The sequence below is a fragment of the Labrus bergylta genome, chromosome 11, assembly GCF_963930695.1.
Source record: "Labrus bergylta chromosome 11, fLabBer1.1, whole genome shotgun sequence".
Classification (NCBI taxonomy): Eukaryota; Metazoa; Chordata; class Actinopteri; order Labriformes; family Labridae; genus Labrus; species Labrus bergylta.
The window spans coordinates 18,087,631-18,101,804 of NC_089205.1; the positions used below are offsets into that span (position 1 = coordinate 18,087,631).

At 39.7% G+C, this 14,174-nt stretch overlaps 3 protein-coding genes across 4 annotated transcripts; all 3 read right to left on the reverse strand.

The window, feature by feature from the left end:
- Nucleotides 1-1,352: 1,352 nt before the first annotated feature.
- Nucleotides 1,353-5,004, reverse strand: dynll2a (dynein, light chain, LC8-type 2a). Its single transcript, XM_020654305.3, has 3 exons — nucleotides 4,822-5,004; nucleotides 4,141-4,298; nucleotides 1,353-3,236 (listed from the first exon to the last, which is right to left on the reverse strand). Exons 2-3 carry the CDS (start codon nucleotides 4,270-4,272, stop codon nucleotides 3,099-3,101), a joined length of 270 nt encoding a protein of 89 aa, XP_020509961.1. The 5' UTR covers nucleotides 4,273-4,298; nucleotides 4,822-5,004; the 3' UTR covers nucleotides 1,353-3,098.
- Nucleotides 5,005-5,590: 586 nt separating this feature from the next.
- srsf1a (serine and arginine rich splicing factor 1a) lies at nucleotides 5,591-9,230 on the reverse strand. 2 transcript variants are annotated; one of them, XR_002278628.3, is made up of 5 exons: nucleotides 8,807-9,230; nucleotides 8,038-8,216; nucleotides 7,355-7,527; nucleotides 6,409-7,180; nucleotides 5,591-6,013 (listed from the first exon to the last, which is right to left on the reverse strand). XR_002278628.3 is itself a non-coding variant. In XM_020654291.3 (4 exons), the coding sequence occupies exons 1-4, from the start codon at nucleotides 8,992-8,994 to the stop codon at nucleotides 6,983-6,985; spliced, it is 738 nt and encodes a 245-aa protein (XP_020509947.1). In that variant the 5' UTR covers nucleotides 8,995-9,230; the 3' UTR covers nucleotides 5,591-6,982. The 2 variants fall into 2 exon arrangements, 1 of the variants encoding a protein (XP_020509947.1); XM_020654291.3 differs by having other exon boundaries at nucleotides 5,591-7,180.
- Nucleotides 9,231-9,946: 716 nt separating this feature from the next.
- aldoca (aldolase C, fructose-bisphosphate, a) lies at nucleotides 9,947-13,593 on the reverse strand. Its single transcript, XM_020653664.2, has 9 exons — nucleotides 13,487-13,593; nucleotides 12,635-12,772; nucleotides 12,318-12,529; nucleotides 12,117-12,171; nucleotides 11,871-12,031; nucleotides 11,700-11,783; nucleotides 11,438-11,612; nucleotides 11,149-11,348; nucleotides 9,947-11,051 (listed from the first exon to the last, which is right to left on the reverse strand). Exons 2-9 carry the CDS (start codon nucleotides 12,744-12,746, stop codon nucleotides 10,959-10,961), a joined length of 1,092 nt encoding a protein of 363 aa, XP_020509320.1. The 5' UTR covers nucleotides 12,747-12,772; nucleotides 13,487-13,593; the 3' UTR covers nucleotides 9,947-10,958.
- Between the last annotated feature and the right edge of the window lie 581 nt (nucleotides 13,594-14,174).

A 14,174-nucleotide genomic window follows, 5' to 3' on the forward strand; every position in this document is an offset into this window, starting at 1 on the left:
CTGTAACATCGTCTAGCGGGAATGACACGAAGAGCTGGGTATCGTCAGCATAGCAGTTGTATGAGAAGCCATGAGAGCGGATTATTGAACCAAGTGAGCTTGTATGGAGAAGAGAAGGGGACCAAGCACTGACCCTTGAGGTACCCCTGTGGATAAGCTGTGCGCTTTGGACACTTCTCCCTTCCACAACACTCTAAAGGATTGCCCAGAGAGGTAGGACACGAACCAGCAGAGTTGTGTTTTAATGTATCTTTAAGTTTCTTTAAATAAGCAATTTTTCTCAAATTTTTCAGATGATAGTGAATCTAACTCGTTTTTTAAACTATCAGGAGAAAAAGCTGACTTCAATTCATGATAGTGACAAACAGTCCAAAACAACCAATTGAAGATTAAGCAAAATTTCAGAAATGTTTAAAAAATCACATCACCTTTAAATTATTCCAAATAAAACATGAACTCTTTTTTGTTTAATCATTACAACAACAAAAAAATCACGGTTTACTTTTTGACTCATATGACTGATGGCAGCATATTTCTATGCACTGTTAAGAACTTCCAGGGATCATTTTCAAGTACGTTCAGACAAATGCAAAGTGTTTCGTTTAGTATTCACCAATTCCTGACTACTAGCCCTCAACCATCACTTTCTTAGTTTGTGGCTAAGTACGAGATTCAATGTAATGAACAGAACCTATCATGTAGTCCAATAGTTTTACTAACCTTCCTCAAGCCGGTCTGTTTCTGTTCTGTCTCTGTACAGTATAAAACACTGAATAGCAGAGCTCCAGATAACCAGAGATGGGCTGAATCAATTTGTTCCCAATTCTAATTCTTCATGATATGAAAATCTGAACCCTGATAGGAATGTGACATCCCACCATCTACTTCCTCAAGTACCATTACAACTCTACCAGTAATGTGATTGTGTGCATTTGTGACACCTTGAATCAATGAGTTACCATAGTTACTACAGTATTTGTGTCTTTGTTTTAACTGTGTTTGTAATTTGGCCACACAAGAAGTTTGCTTCACTTATGATATGCATTCATAAAAAACAAATGTATTAAAAATGTCAAAGCACTGACCCTTATGTGCTCTGTGGCTGACCAGCACTGGAGAGCTCCATATTTGTTTGGTTATAGTTTTAATTTATTTTTTTGTATGCTGTCCTGTATGGTTTATGACATGATTTGATACGTATGTTTTATGCTCTCGGTGCAAAGCAAATTCCCCTGGGGTCAATAAAGGTTTTATTCATTCCTTCAATATGTCATTTTTGGTGTTTTAGATTGAACTTCTGCAAATCAAGGGATCAAATAATGTTCTCTTTGACAAAATGAAATGCCACAATGTAGTAAGTCAACAATTAGTTTTTATTGAATCGAGTTTGTACGATTTTGGTTCTGTAGCAACCTACTGGATAGTTTTAATGAAGTGCATTTGTACTCAAGCCAGTTACAGTTGAGAGCAACAACAGGCACACACTTTGTGCAAATTTAACAGCATTGGAACGGCTCTTACATATACACAGCGAAAATACATGCCAGAGGAAAACAATATTCAATTCAGTTTACATTGACATTAGTTAGGAAGACTTCCTTAATCAATGCTAACACAGAGACACACATTTCACCATAGTTGGATTATGGTAGAGAAAACCCAAGAGTAGTTTTTAGAGAGTTATGTGTAGTTTTATCCAGTTTCACTGACTAAACTCCTCCAGTTTACCCTTCCAGAGAACACATTTCTTCAGAGTCCAAATTTGTGCATTACCATCTGTTTTTATATCGACACAACAAAAATGAAAACTCCCAAATCAGGGCGCTAGAAAAATAATACAACCGTTAGCCATTTCCTTAGAAGTCCTGTCTCTGAACGCCTTTGCTGTCCTGCATGTCTGGCAGTACACAAGTCATTCTGCAATAAAAAGTTGGTGGGTTAATGCAACTTGAAAGTATCACAAGACAACACAACCATCTGAAACACATGGGTGTAGCTGGCCTTGGTAGAGCAGACTGCAGATGATTCTATCCAAATCACTTTGTGACAATACACCACACAGGCTCAGTCCAATATCTATACACTCTAAAGTTACCGGTAAATAAATTATTTAGATTCAAAATGAGCTTTTGTTTTTGTCAAATGGTTAAAGAAAATATGATAAGCTTCAAAACATGCAAAACACTAGATATTAGACTAGAATCTAGAAGTCAGGAGATTTTGGTAACCAGCCTGTACCGTTATTACTCTTACATTACAGGCAAAGGTCTGAGAGTGTGTGTGTGTGTGTGTGTGTGTGTGTGTGTGTGTGTGTGTGCTTTATTTTGTCCATCGTCCTTCACAGTGGAAAATTAAGAGCAGACAAACTAAAACATCCTTGAAAAAAATTGCACTGCTTGTGTTGGTTCCAAAAATGTCAAGCGTGTTGAATGTTGTGACATCTTTTTTTTTCTGAAAGCGGCTGCTGAAATTCACATCTGTTAGGCGACATTATTTTAAATCAAATATTCAAAGTTAAAGGTTTTGCGTATGCATCTACAACCAACATATTTTCTTGATAGTAAGATCCAGTCATAAAAATATATCATGCTATATGTTCTCCTGGAGACCAAAGATGGCCTTCGCAGATCTCTTTCTGCTTTTTTTGCCCCATTGACTGACTTCTTTTCATGATCAATGTGAAAATCATGATGATGGATAGTTAAACTGTGTTAACTGCTGTATGATTTTACCGTCTATACTGACAGACGAAGTCTTATAACAGGGCTGGCGATGCCATTTGTGAAGGAAAGCAGATGCGCCACTACATTCTACAGCTTTCCTTTATTGTACAATCAAGGGCCACTTTGAAATCTTTTACAACCGAGAATCTGAACAGCATAAACAAAAACTACTTCAGTTGCATTCAAACAGCAACTACTGAAAAGAAAACTTACTGTAACATACATATTAAATAGTGTATAGTCCATGCAAATGCGCACGGCCGGTTTTGCATCATTATGGTATGTCGTTATTTGTGTATGGGAGACATCAGCCACCAGTGCATTTCCAATTTAGGTTCAGGGAGAAAAACTCCTCAACACCAATCAGAAAACTTCTCAGCCAGACTTGAAGAGCAAGATGGCCACTTGGCCCAAATAGAAGTAAATGAAATGCTTTGTCTCGTGGGTGACGTAGCTGCCAAAGTTCCTCCCAACAATGCAGTGCCAGGTTGGGTTATACTTCTTATCAAACTCCTGAAAAATAAGAAAAAAATACAGTTATTAGTGAACACCACAATTAAAATCCAGGGTCAGTGAGAACAATCTATAAATCCAACAGCTACAAACAAGGAATTTGAGGTTATGTCTGCAACTTTTTTACATTACATTGATTGACAAGGGTCAAATATTTAAGCTGCATATTATATTTGACTGACAGTATAAAACACCTTGATGTTAGGCTGAGGGTGATATCACAAACAGCATCATATCCTAAAATTCGAGAAGCTTAAAATCTGCAAAAATAAATTGGTAACTTTGAATCTAAAAAAAGCTGAAATGGGAGACTGATTAACTCACTCATATTTTCTGCTTCAGTCCGTATGAATTTGGTGCGTTTCTAGTTAAATACAAATACATTTGATAAAGCTACAATTTCATTGATTACATGGGACAGAAATTAGACTGGCTATTGATAATTAACCATTTCCTGATTTAGACATATTTTTCATCTGTTTAATGTCTTTTAGCTGCTTTGAAGGCTTTGTTTTTTAAAAAATTTAAGAAAGTCTAACTTTCGTTGTTGTACTGTATTGTTATCTTAAAGCCCCCTGAAGAGTACCAACCTACAACCTGAAAGACGTCATACAAATAAACTTTGTTTGATTCAGCCCATCATGTAGAGACTTGTGTCTGTAACCCCAGTGCTTTTGGGGAGGATGGGGGGGGGGGGATGGGGTTGGACTTCTGTAGTCATGACTTTAGTAATTAAAGAAAACGTGGCTACTGTTCTGGGGCAAAAAAAAAAAAAACAACAACTTAGGAAAAATTCACGTTAGAATTAAAAAAGGATTTGCATTTGCAGATCATGTGTCAGTGACGTTTGCTTTACGCAGAGCTGCACTTGGATCCATCCATGCACCCTTCCTGTCCTCCTCACCTTCTTGATGTAGGCTGCGATGTCCTTCTCTATGTTGTACTTCTCCATGGCCTGGGTGGCACAGTCCACCGCGTCCTGCTGCATGTCCTCGGACATGTCTGCGTTCTTGATCACAGCTTTCCTGTCAGTCATGGTTGGAGGATGACGATGGTGACTTGCTGTGAAAAGAAACGGGAGCGCGTTCACTCAGACGTACTGCACTGGAAATTAACACCGCACGTGGTTGATGATGGGGATGGTTTAGGCCAGCCGGATCATCGCGAACATCAATCATACGCAGGATAATGTCCATTTGACACCGCATTTTTCTCTCATTTGAATGAATTCATAAACTCACCTAATGCTCCTTAATTCACATAAAAAATCGTATCATCACGATGACTTGAGCGTTGCATAGATTGGCTGCGAAACTTGATACAGGTGGAGTTAAATTACTTGGCAAAATCACTTTCAGATGAAAGCAGCTGCTGCATCAAGATGAGCGAAAGTATCAAAGTGTTTGTAGCTAGTTATCTGCTCAGGCTGCTGTCACTTACGTCAATAGATATTATACTGCTAAAAAAAAAAAAAAAAAACGATGAAGTGTAAGCTTATCATCACACAGAAGAGTAACTCGAATCTGAAATATGTCAAGACATACAAGTCAAATCTGTTTCACACATGTAAAAATCATAAACGCACCTTTTCAGAGACGATCGAAAACTCCTCTTCTCCAGTAAAATCCTGTATTTTACACAGGCAGAGTGTAAAAAAAAAGGTGGTTCGGTTGGAAGATGCGGCTAATTGCTTTTAAAGATTTACACAATAAGCGTGTAGGTAGGTTGGCTCACTGCTGTGCTGCTCCAAAACGGGCCCCGCCCCTCTGCCGCACGCTGCCCTGCTATTGGCCGAACCGCAGCCTCCTCGTGTGTTGCAAGCGTTTTTCTCCAGCTCCTGTCTGCCGGCATCTTATTTCATCCCACAATGCATCATTCACAGTATACACCACTGACTGTGGGCTAAAAGGAAACGAGACCTTGGCAGTGGGATGGTATCGTTTGGTTGTGTGTACGGTTTTTTTTTTTTTCATCTATCACCGTCACAGCTGTTAAGACACTGGAGATTTAAACATGAGCGCTGGTTCTGCTGGTGTCTTCTTATGGCTATAGCTGCAGTTTTTCTTCCATTGCTTTTTAGGCAATATGTATCTTTTAAATTACTCTTATTTAAGAGCTTCGGTCATGAAATACATTGTTTTGTTTAATAAATGGACCAATCCAGTTCCAAAAGATGGTTGTATACCAAGTCTGGTTTTTGCTCAAGGTTTCCATCTGTTCTAAGGAAGTTTTTGGTAGGAAAGGCAGCTCTCTTGACCTTATCCATATGTATAGTCCTGGAATAACTTCTGGTGTTGACTCACTACATATCTAAAATGCTGTTTCTGTGTTTCAAATCACAACAAACTCAAATGTCCTTGTTCGAACGTGTTTTATTGAAAATGCTAAGAGAGAAAAAGTAAGATTAAGCAAAGTTAAACATACAAACTACTCCCAAATAAAACCCCTTCCCAACCTCCCCAATTTTTAATTCCTTCATACCAGGCATCTACGACTCCATCCTTTGATCCAACTTCCTGGTCCTCAGTTTCGTTTTTCTTGTAAAATAAAGCCATTACCACTGAAAAACTTTAAAAGGTTGGCAGGGCGGGGGGGGCCTAATAGAAAAAAAAAAGTTGCTCTGGGAATCCTTTTAATTAGTTCTGTAATCAAACTCATTTGAATCCTGGAAAACTGATCCCGTTCCGAGCATCCATCCTTGCCTATCCCTTTCCTAATCGATCCACTCATCCAGCTCCAAGGATTGGGATCCACTGAGCCACTCCTCCAATCAAAACCTTGAAATACCAGGAAGAAAATCAGAGGCAGACCGTTAGAATAAAATGTCAAGCTTTTTGGGCCTAATTTGTTTTTCCATTTCAGCACTCATGTCAGATCAAGTAAAAAATGCCAACCACAAAAAAAAAAAAAAAAACACTCCCTATAGTTAAAACATTTTAAGTACAAAGTGGAAAGCTATGCAACAGAAGTAGAGATTCAGATTTTTACATTTGACAGCAAAGATATTACAGTTACATCACAACACTTGATCTAGGACTGCTTATTCTGACACAAGCCAGAGTAGCATGTTAAATGGTATATATAACAAAGTATAGCACATATGGCTTTGTTAAAAACATGCATGATATGGCAGTCCTATCAAAACGTTCAATTTATGGAATATGAAGCGTACCATTGCCTCGACCTGATTGCTCCTCAATAAGATGTCCTATCCTGACCATACAAATGAAATGTGCTCCACAATCGTTTTATTCCAAATCACTTTAATCCTTCTCTTCTGATGTCTAAAGGAAGACACAAGGGTAAAATACAGTTAAGCATTGGGCTCCGTGTCCAACCAGCCCACCCCACAAATCCAAATGATAGAAACTGCTTCTTTTTTTCTTTTTTTTAAATTAACAAAACAGAACTCAATTTTCAATACTTGCAAAAACATTGAGTGCAGGTTATAACAGCTCAACATTTTTGAAGTTCAGCACAGCACAATTTCTATTGTTGCAAAAAAATTGAGACAGAGAGAAGAGGAGAGAGGGAGAAAACAAACATACAAAGCAGCTGGAAAGGGGTAGGGGGAACGTTGGAAGAGGATGAGTGGGGGGTACTTCTACATACCAAGATCAACCACATGGACATCAGGACAATGAAATGCAAAAATTAAAATCATTTGGTGACATCTGGAGGAACTCAAAAAGGTAAAAACAGGAGGGAGTACATCAAAAGGGCAACACATCAATGGTAGAAAGAGTTTAGGAACGAGAGCGAGAGCGGCTGTGACGAGGCGAGTAGCGGGGAGATCCTCTGCCGCGGCCACGGGAGTTGCTGCGGCTTCGACTGGCGCTGCGACTGCGGCTCCTGCTGCGGCTGCCTCGGCTTCTGGAGCGTGATCTTCCGTAACTTGGGCTGCGAGGACCATCTAATTTCACACGAATGTAAGCAGTCTCTCCCTGGCGGACACAAGAGAACTTGACATTGAAAAGACAACATCCTTCCTAACGTGGAAATACCATTGATGGAGATGAGGGGCCAGGTGTGCAAACATGTAGCATTTCCTGAAGTACTCACCTCTACACAGCAAAGACACATTATCCATTGACATTCGATCAAATCAGTGCACATACCTCATGTGAGCGGAATTTGGTGTTGTCCAGCTTTCGAACGGCATAGGTCATGTCTTCTTTGCGCACAAACTCTACAACTCCAGTTCCGTCTCTGAAAACGTCAGCGTAGCATACGTCGCCTGCTTCACGCATGTGGTCCTTCAGGTCCTGCCAGCTGCCACTCTGAGGGAGCCCTGAAATATAAAGTGGAATTTAGATTAGCTGGTAAGACGTGAACTATCCAGTTTATTCATTCATTTATTTATTTGATGTAGTGTGCATTAAGGAACAGCCAAGTATTATACTGTAACATTACATATTGCTGATAAGACAACACCAGGACAAGATGGATTTTAGTGTGTACATTTAGATCAACTGGTAATATATCCCACCTACATCATTGCCCTTCTGCAAACTGTAAATTAACAAATTAAGAAAGCTTTTATCTCCAAATGAAATTATTTTACATCAATTATTGGCACAAATTCAAGCTAAACGTGATGGATGAAGGAATGGTCAACAAGTCTTTACATTACAATAAAAACATGATATATGTTACGCTACATGTGCAAGTATAACTACATTAGAAAAGTACATTTCAAATACTCTGAAAAATGCAACATTATGTATTCAAGGGAAACAATCATTCACACAAGCTTCCTGTTTAAGGACCAAATAAATAGTTAACTAGACTTCTTACTTACCTGACACAATGACCCTGTACTCAGAGCGTCTGGATGGAGGCCCATATCTGCCTCTGGGAGCTCCACCGATCCCCCCGAAGCCGCCTCTTGAACCTCTGCCGCTCCGAGGAAACTCTACGCGCAGTCTGTAGCCGTCATAGTCATAACCATCACGCCCATAGACTGCATCGTCTGCATCCCTAGAACAGACCAAGGGCACGCTTTTACACTTTTACGCATGGAGGCAGATGAGATGTAACATAACACGCACAGAGAGAGAAGACAGCCACGGACAGTCAGCCATGTTAGCAGGTAGCGGGATCTGGTTTAGAGTTGCTAATCCGTCGACAAGCTTGCACATATGTCAGAAACATGCAAGACATTTTTTTTTTTTTTTGGGGGGGGGGGGGTACGATGCACATTGAAGCAAAATAAGAAAATCAAAAGTAGTGTTCCTAGTGGCACAACATAATGTTATTTACAAGGCAGGCAGACACACGGCAGAGTGGGCGTTCTTGTTATGCACAGGGAAATAAGTTACCGATAAGGAAGCACTGCAGAAATTAACAAGATTGGTGTTATTCTAAAAATCAGTAAGACATGCCACTAGTACAGACTTACGCCTCTAATTTGAACTAACAAGCAGCCACAACACGTTTCTTTACGAGTTACACTGGAAGTCCAGGTAGTAGTCTGAGCCCGCGCGTAATGGGTCAAGCATGCCACTTTGGTGAGCCTCACAATGGGGCTGACTTCGGCCTAACACGCTAGCGGCTAGCTGGTACCTCACCTGGGGTCTTCGAACTCAATGAAGGCAAAAGGTGGCCCTCCTCTCCGGTTCTTCAGGTCAATGTCTCTAATCGTCCCGTACTTGTAGAACACGTCTTCCACATCTTTTGTGCGAATATCAGGAGGAAGATTTCCCACATATATCCGACAATCGTTGTTTCCAGCGGGGCCTCGCACAACACCAGACATTGCTGCAAAAGGCTCGCTAGCTTTCCTATAATAACGCTTTGCTTTTTTTTTTTTGTTCCCCCCCCCCCCAAGACACCTGCTGATACTGGCTAAGCAACACAAGAAAGTAAGACGCCGAGTGCCTGCAAGTCGTCGACAAATATGTGAAATACGCGCCGGTTTACTCAGAACATTTGGTAGGCAGACAATACTCCACCGGCAAAGCGCCCCCTACCTCTGTTTTTCTCCAGGAACCGCGCTCCTTCACTGAGGCGTTCATGAAACCCGGAAACACTGCAGTCGGAGCTGACCATTAGACGCATCCGCCTTACAAAGTAGTCCGCCGATTCAGCAGGTGTTAGTGGTGGCAGTCAAACCCTTTTTGTTCGTGTTTTCTGCGTAATAACCACATCCAAAAAAAAAAAAAAAAAAAAAAAGAGGATGGTCCATTAAACATAACATGTATCTTTGATTTAAAAAATAAAAAATAAAAAATAGGGAAAATGTACCAAATAAATTTAATTTTGCGTGTGCTCCTGGAAGATAGTCACCAGATTAGGGGAACATCAAAGAAAAAAAGGAAATAAGAAAATAACACCTGTTTTCATATTACGTCTGTTTATTTTCTTAAGGTATTTTATTTATGAGAATTAACAGTTGCAGTTTCATTATCAATCACCTTTGTCAATTCAACATTTACAGTGACTCCAGGTAAAATATGCTGGTAGCCTACTTCAAAAAAAGGATTGTTCTGGAAAATCTACAACTATAGCCTAAATATGACACTTAAAAAAAAAAAAAAGAAATAGCCTACAGGATTTGAAGATTAGCATCAAGTCTTTTTCATCCGACATATCCAGGGAGTAAACTGTATGTTGTAATAGGCCAATGAAATATTACTTGTTTGAATATTTTCCATAAGATAAACAGGATAATAACCTTTACATTTCAAGTGTATAAAATAACATCAAAATGTTCACACCAGGCTGAATAATTTTATTGTTTTAATGCTAACATTTTCACATCTGTGATGAAAACTCTATTAAAGGTTTCTATTCAGAATGACCACATAAACATAAACAACATAAAAATCACATTGTGTTGCGGGTTGCCATTGTGTCGACTTTACTCAGGGGCAGCAGACACTTGGAGAATAAGCTTGACGCTAATCGTTTTTGCAATAATTGTGATTGTGCATGGGTCACCTCCATTTCTCTGCTTCTTGGTTAATGAGAACCTGTTAAAGACAATTGACAGTGATAACCTGGAGGACATCAAGCAATAGTTTAAATTAAACCAGGCATTTGATATAGACTACTGGCTTCATTTACTGTTTGAAATCAAACATGTATTAGCTGACATCACGTTAGCCAAGAAGAAAATTCCAACTAACACTATTTTAACCCAGAAGTAAAATCCTAGTTAACTTTATATGGGCTGAAATGATCACCCTTTTAATTGAATCATGTAATTCTATCAACCCCTTGAAGTGGCTTGAAATGAAAGTGGCCCACTTCCTTGATAAAATATTAGTATATCGACTAAGTGGTGTAATGCTTAAGTTAGCTGTTGTCTAACTGTAAGCTAGGTTAATGTGTTATAAAATATGTCTTCTTAACTTTAATATGGCCCAAAGTTCCTCCGGATTTTCAACAGCCATTATGTTTCAGTTGCTTTTCTTCAAAACCCTTGGCACTGTGCAAATATGATACATTCGCAAAAATTCAGTAACAATTAACTGTGCTGCCATTACACACTTGTACAACCAGAGTTCATTTTACATACAGCACATACGGCTTATTTTATCACAAGTATTAAATGGTTGAAAGCTTTAGATATGTCTCTAGAACAAGAGCATACAGTAGCAGAATCATGACTGTCTGAATCCTTGAATACCTTAATTGTCTACATTACAATTCATTCTTGTTATGGTAGCCTACTGGGAGAACACAATGCTACATGAAAGGAGCTAATCTTAAAACTAATCAGTATGCATGGCAGGAACCGTAGACGTGCTGGCCAGCCTCGCCATAGTGATCGCCAACAGTGTATTTCCCCTGACATGCCAGACTGTTAGCCTGTAAAAAAAACATACAAAAGAGGAAACATTTGTTGGTGGGAACATCTAGGATCACATCAAATAATTCATATGTGGAAAACAAATGGTTGACTGGCCTCTGCTCTCTTGATGAACTGCTCTGTGGCAGCTTTCTCATTCTCTTTGTGTCCTCTCCAGGATCTAAGTGCAGATGCCTGCAGGGCTCGGCCATAGGAGAACGTCAGGATCCAGGGTTTGGCTAGAGGGCAGTTGTTGATGGCATTGAGGTGGACAGAGGCTTCTTCCTCACTCTGCCCACCTGAAAGAAAAGCCACTCCTGCAGGTAAAGAAACATATTTAATTTTATTTCTGCACAATTCATACACAACTCTAGAAATCTCTAGACACCACAGCCCTCTGGCTTACCTGTAACTGCTGGGGGAACAGTACGACGCAAGGCTGTGATTGTAGCCATAGCAACTTCCTCTGGGCTGTACTTGGTGGGGCAGCTGTGTCCGGCAGTGACCATGTTGGGTTTGAGTAGAGTGCCTTCCAGGTACACATGGTGGTCCGACATGGCCTTGTACACTGCAGACAGGACCTGAAACACATAGAGCTTTTCACTAGAGAGTCCGAAGAACTATATCGATCTTCTCCTATTTGACTTTTGTTCTTTTATGCAACCCACTTTCTCAGTGATGTACTGGCTGCGTTTCAGGTCATGATCTCCATCAGGCAAAATCTCAGGCTCTATGATGGGCACAATGCCATGCTGGTCAGGAAAATACAGAATCATGAGACGTATAAAGATGTATAGAAGAGCCATTTCATTATACAATATTAAGTGCTGAGTTCTGACCTGTTGGCAAATACTGGAGTAGCGTGCAAGTACATTTGCATTTTCGGCGATTCCCAGTTTAGATGGATTGGCATCACTAATTTTGAGGACACAGCGCCACTTTGCAAAGACGGCTCCATCCTTTTTATATTGAGCACAGCGTTCTGACAAACCATCTAGACCTGTGGAAGAGATAGAAAAAACCCTCCATATATTTCCTTTTAACATGCATTCATGCTTCATAATCTGAGGTCGTTTTAGTCTGACCCTGTGTGGTGGTTTCTCCAGAAGTTCCTGCAAGGGGCACAACACCTTTGTCAACCTAATGAACAGGGAATAGAGAAGTTAAATAATTCATGCTAAATCGTATCCACAACGTAAAATCTGTCCAGAGCATTTATATTAAGATGCAGATGTGATTAGAAAACATAGTACAGGTTGATACAGATTCATACTAAATTGACACACCTTGACGCCAACCATGATGCCCCTGTCCCTGATCATTTTTACAAAGGGAACACCGTTATCAGTGTGTTGGTACAGCGTCTCATGGAAGAATATGACTCCTCCAATGCAACCATTGATGCGGTCGTCTGCACTGAAAAGAATCTGACGGAACTGTCTGCGGTTCTCCTCTGTGTTCTCCACGCCGACCTGTGCAAGCCGCTTAGCCATGCTGCCTGCAGGTAACATATTTCATACTAGGTGTTATTGGGCTTTATTCATTGACTATCAATGATTTAGATTTTTCTATAGTTTAAAGAAATAACAGAATGGTTACAGACCCACAGACTCGTCTGCAGCCAGGATGCCCTTCCCTGGAGAAACTATGCGTAGAGCAGTCTCATGCAGCTCCCTCTTCTGGGCCTCCGAGAGTGTAGGAAAGTGATGCGTCATCCTGAGCGACTGATTCCCTTCACCCTCTGGCAAGGGAAAAAGTGACCTTATGATTGTATTATTCACATTTTAACATTTTTAACGAGACATACATTATATGTTAAATCAATATTCTAAGTGTCTCTCCCTTTCACATTCCTAATAGGTACTTAATAGGTAGTTCGGCCAGTTAAGTGTATTGATGGGTGTAAGTAACAACAGTCAAGTAGAAGCCGAACCTGCTGAATAATAAGCTTTACTGATGCATTTCTTAAACATGGAACCTCGTCAAGTGCCTGAATGAACATACACCACAAAACTAAGCAGATGGAAAGATATAAAAAAAAGACCAGTTTGATTGAATATTTAACAAACACCACCAGGAGTCTAAAGGAAATATATCAAAGTATTTTGAAAATCCAAGTGTTTAGAATAACACACAAAAAAAAACAGACAAATGATTTCGTAAACAGTTGCATGACAGATCTGAAAATACAAAATCACAGATGTGTAAATTCAGCCAAAAACATTATGTATTGCAAAAGTGGGAGTGAAGTTTAGAGTTACTTCAAATGATCTACTAAAATCTACTTTACACACTCGTTTAAGAATGACCAATTTTCCACTTCAAAGTTCTCTTAAACTTAAGCTGCAGGTTCACAGATAATAGCTGGACACTTTGTATTTATCGCACGTTTTGCTAGCTAAAGTCAGTAATGTAACGTTATTAGATTAAAAAATATGAAGGTGAAAGTTCTTACCTGCCTGAATGAGTCTGTCTCACTGATGAGATGTTCACTGGCAGGGACTCTCTGTCAGCTCTGGTTTGTATCCAGCTCCAACTATGTCACACCTCATACGCCCCCACCCCTGGGCGGTGCTTGTCAAACTCCCACCTTTGTCCCAAATAAATAAAACAATTTTTAATGAATCATTGTTCTATTTAAATATAGTTTTTCTGTCCTGAGGATGCTTCTATTTCATACTGATATGGTCACTTTTTAATTAATCACTCATCTTCTATAGTGTTGGTGTAACATGGAAAACCTGTGTCCTCCTTATTATTAGTCTTACCTCCAAACTGTATAATTTTACCCATTCCGGTCCCATTTAATATTCGGGCCAATTGTGCAATATTAATGTATTCTGTCTGCTCCTTCGTATCCCTATAGTAACCTAATTTGAGCGTTTAACAATACCCCAAGTAAAGCTATTTTTGTCATAATTAGTTTAATCGTGCCCTAAGGAAAGTTTCCAGTCTCCTGCTAATTCGGTCCTTAACCTAAATACACAGGGGAGCTTCAGTCTTAGGTGCAACTCATGCAATTGGTGGCTTCCTTTTGTTAGCTTTAAACTGTAAAAACTGTGATGCATCTCTTTAGAAACAGGAATCTCATGAAGCCCAAAAATTAACATTATGAAAAAGGAATGTTCTCCTCTTTTCCCTTT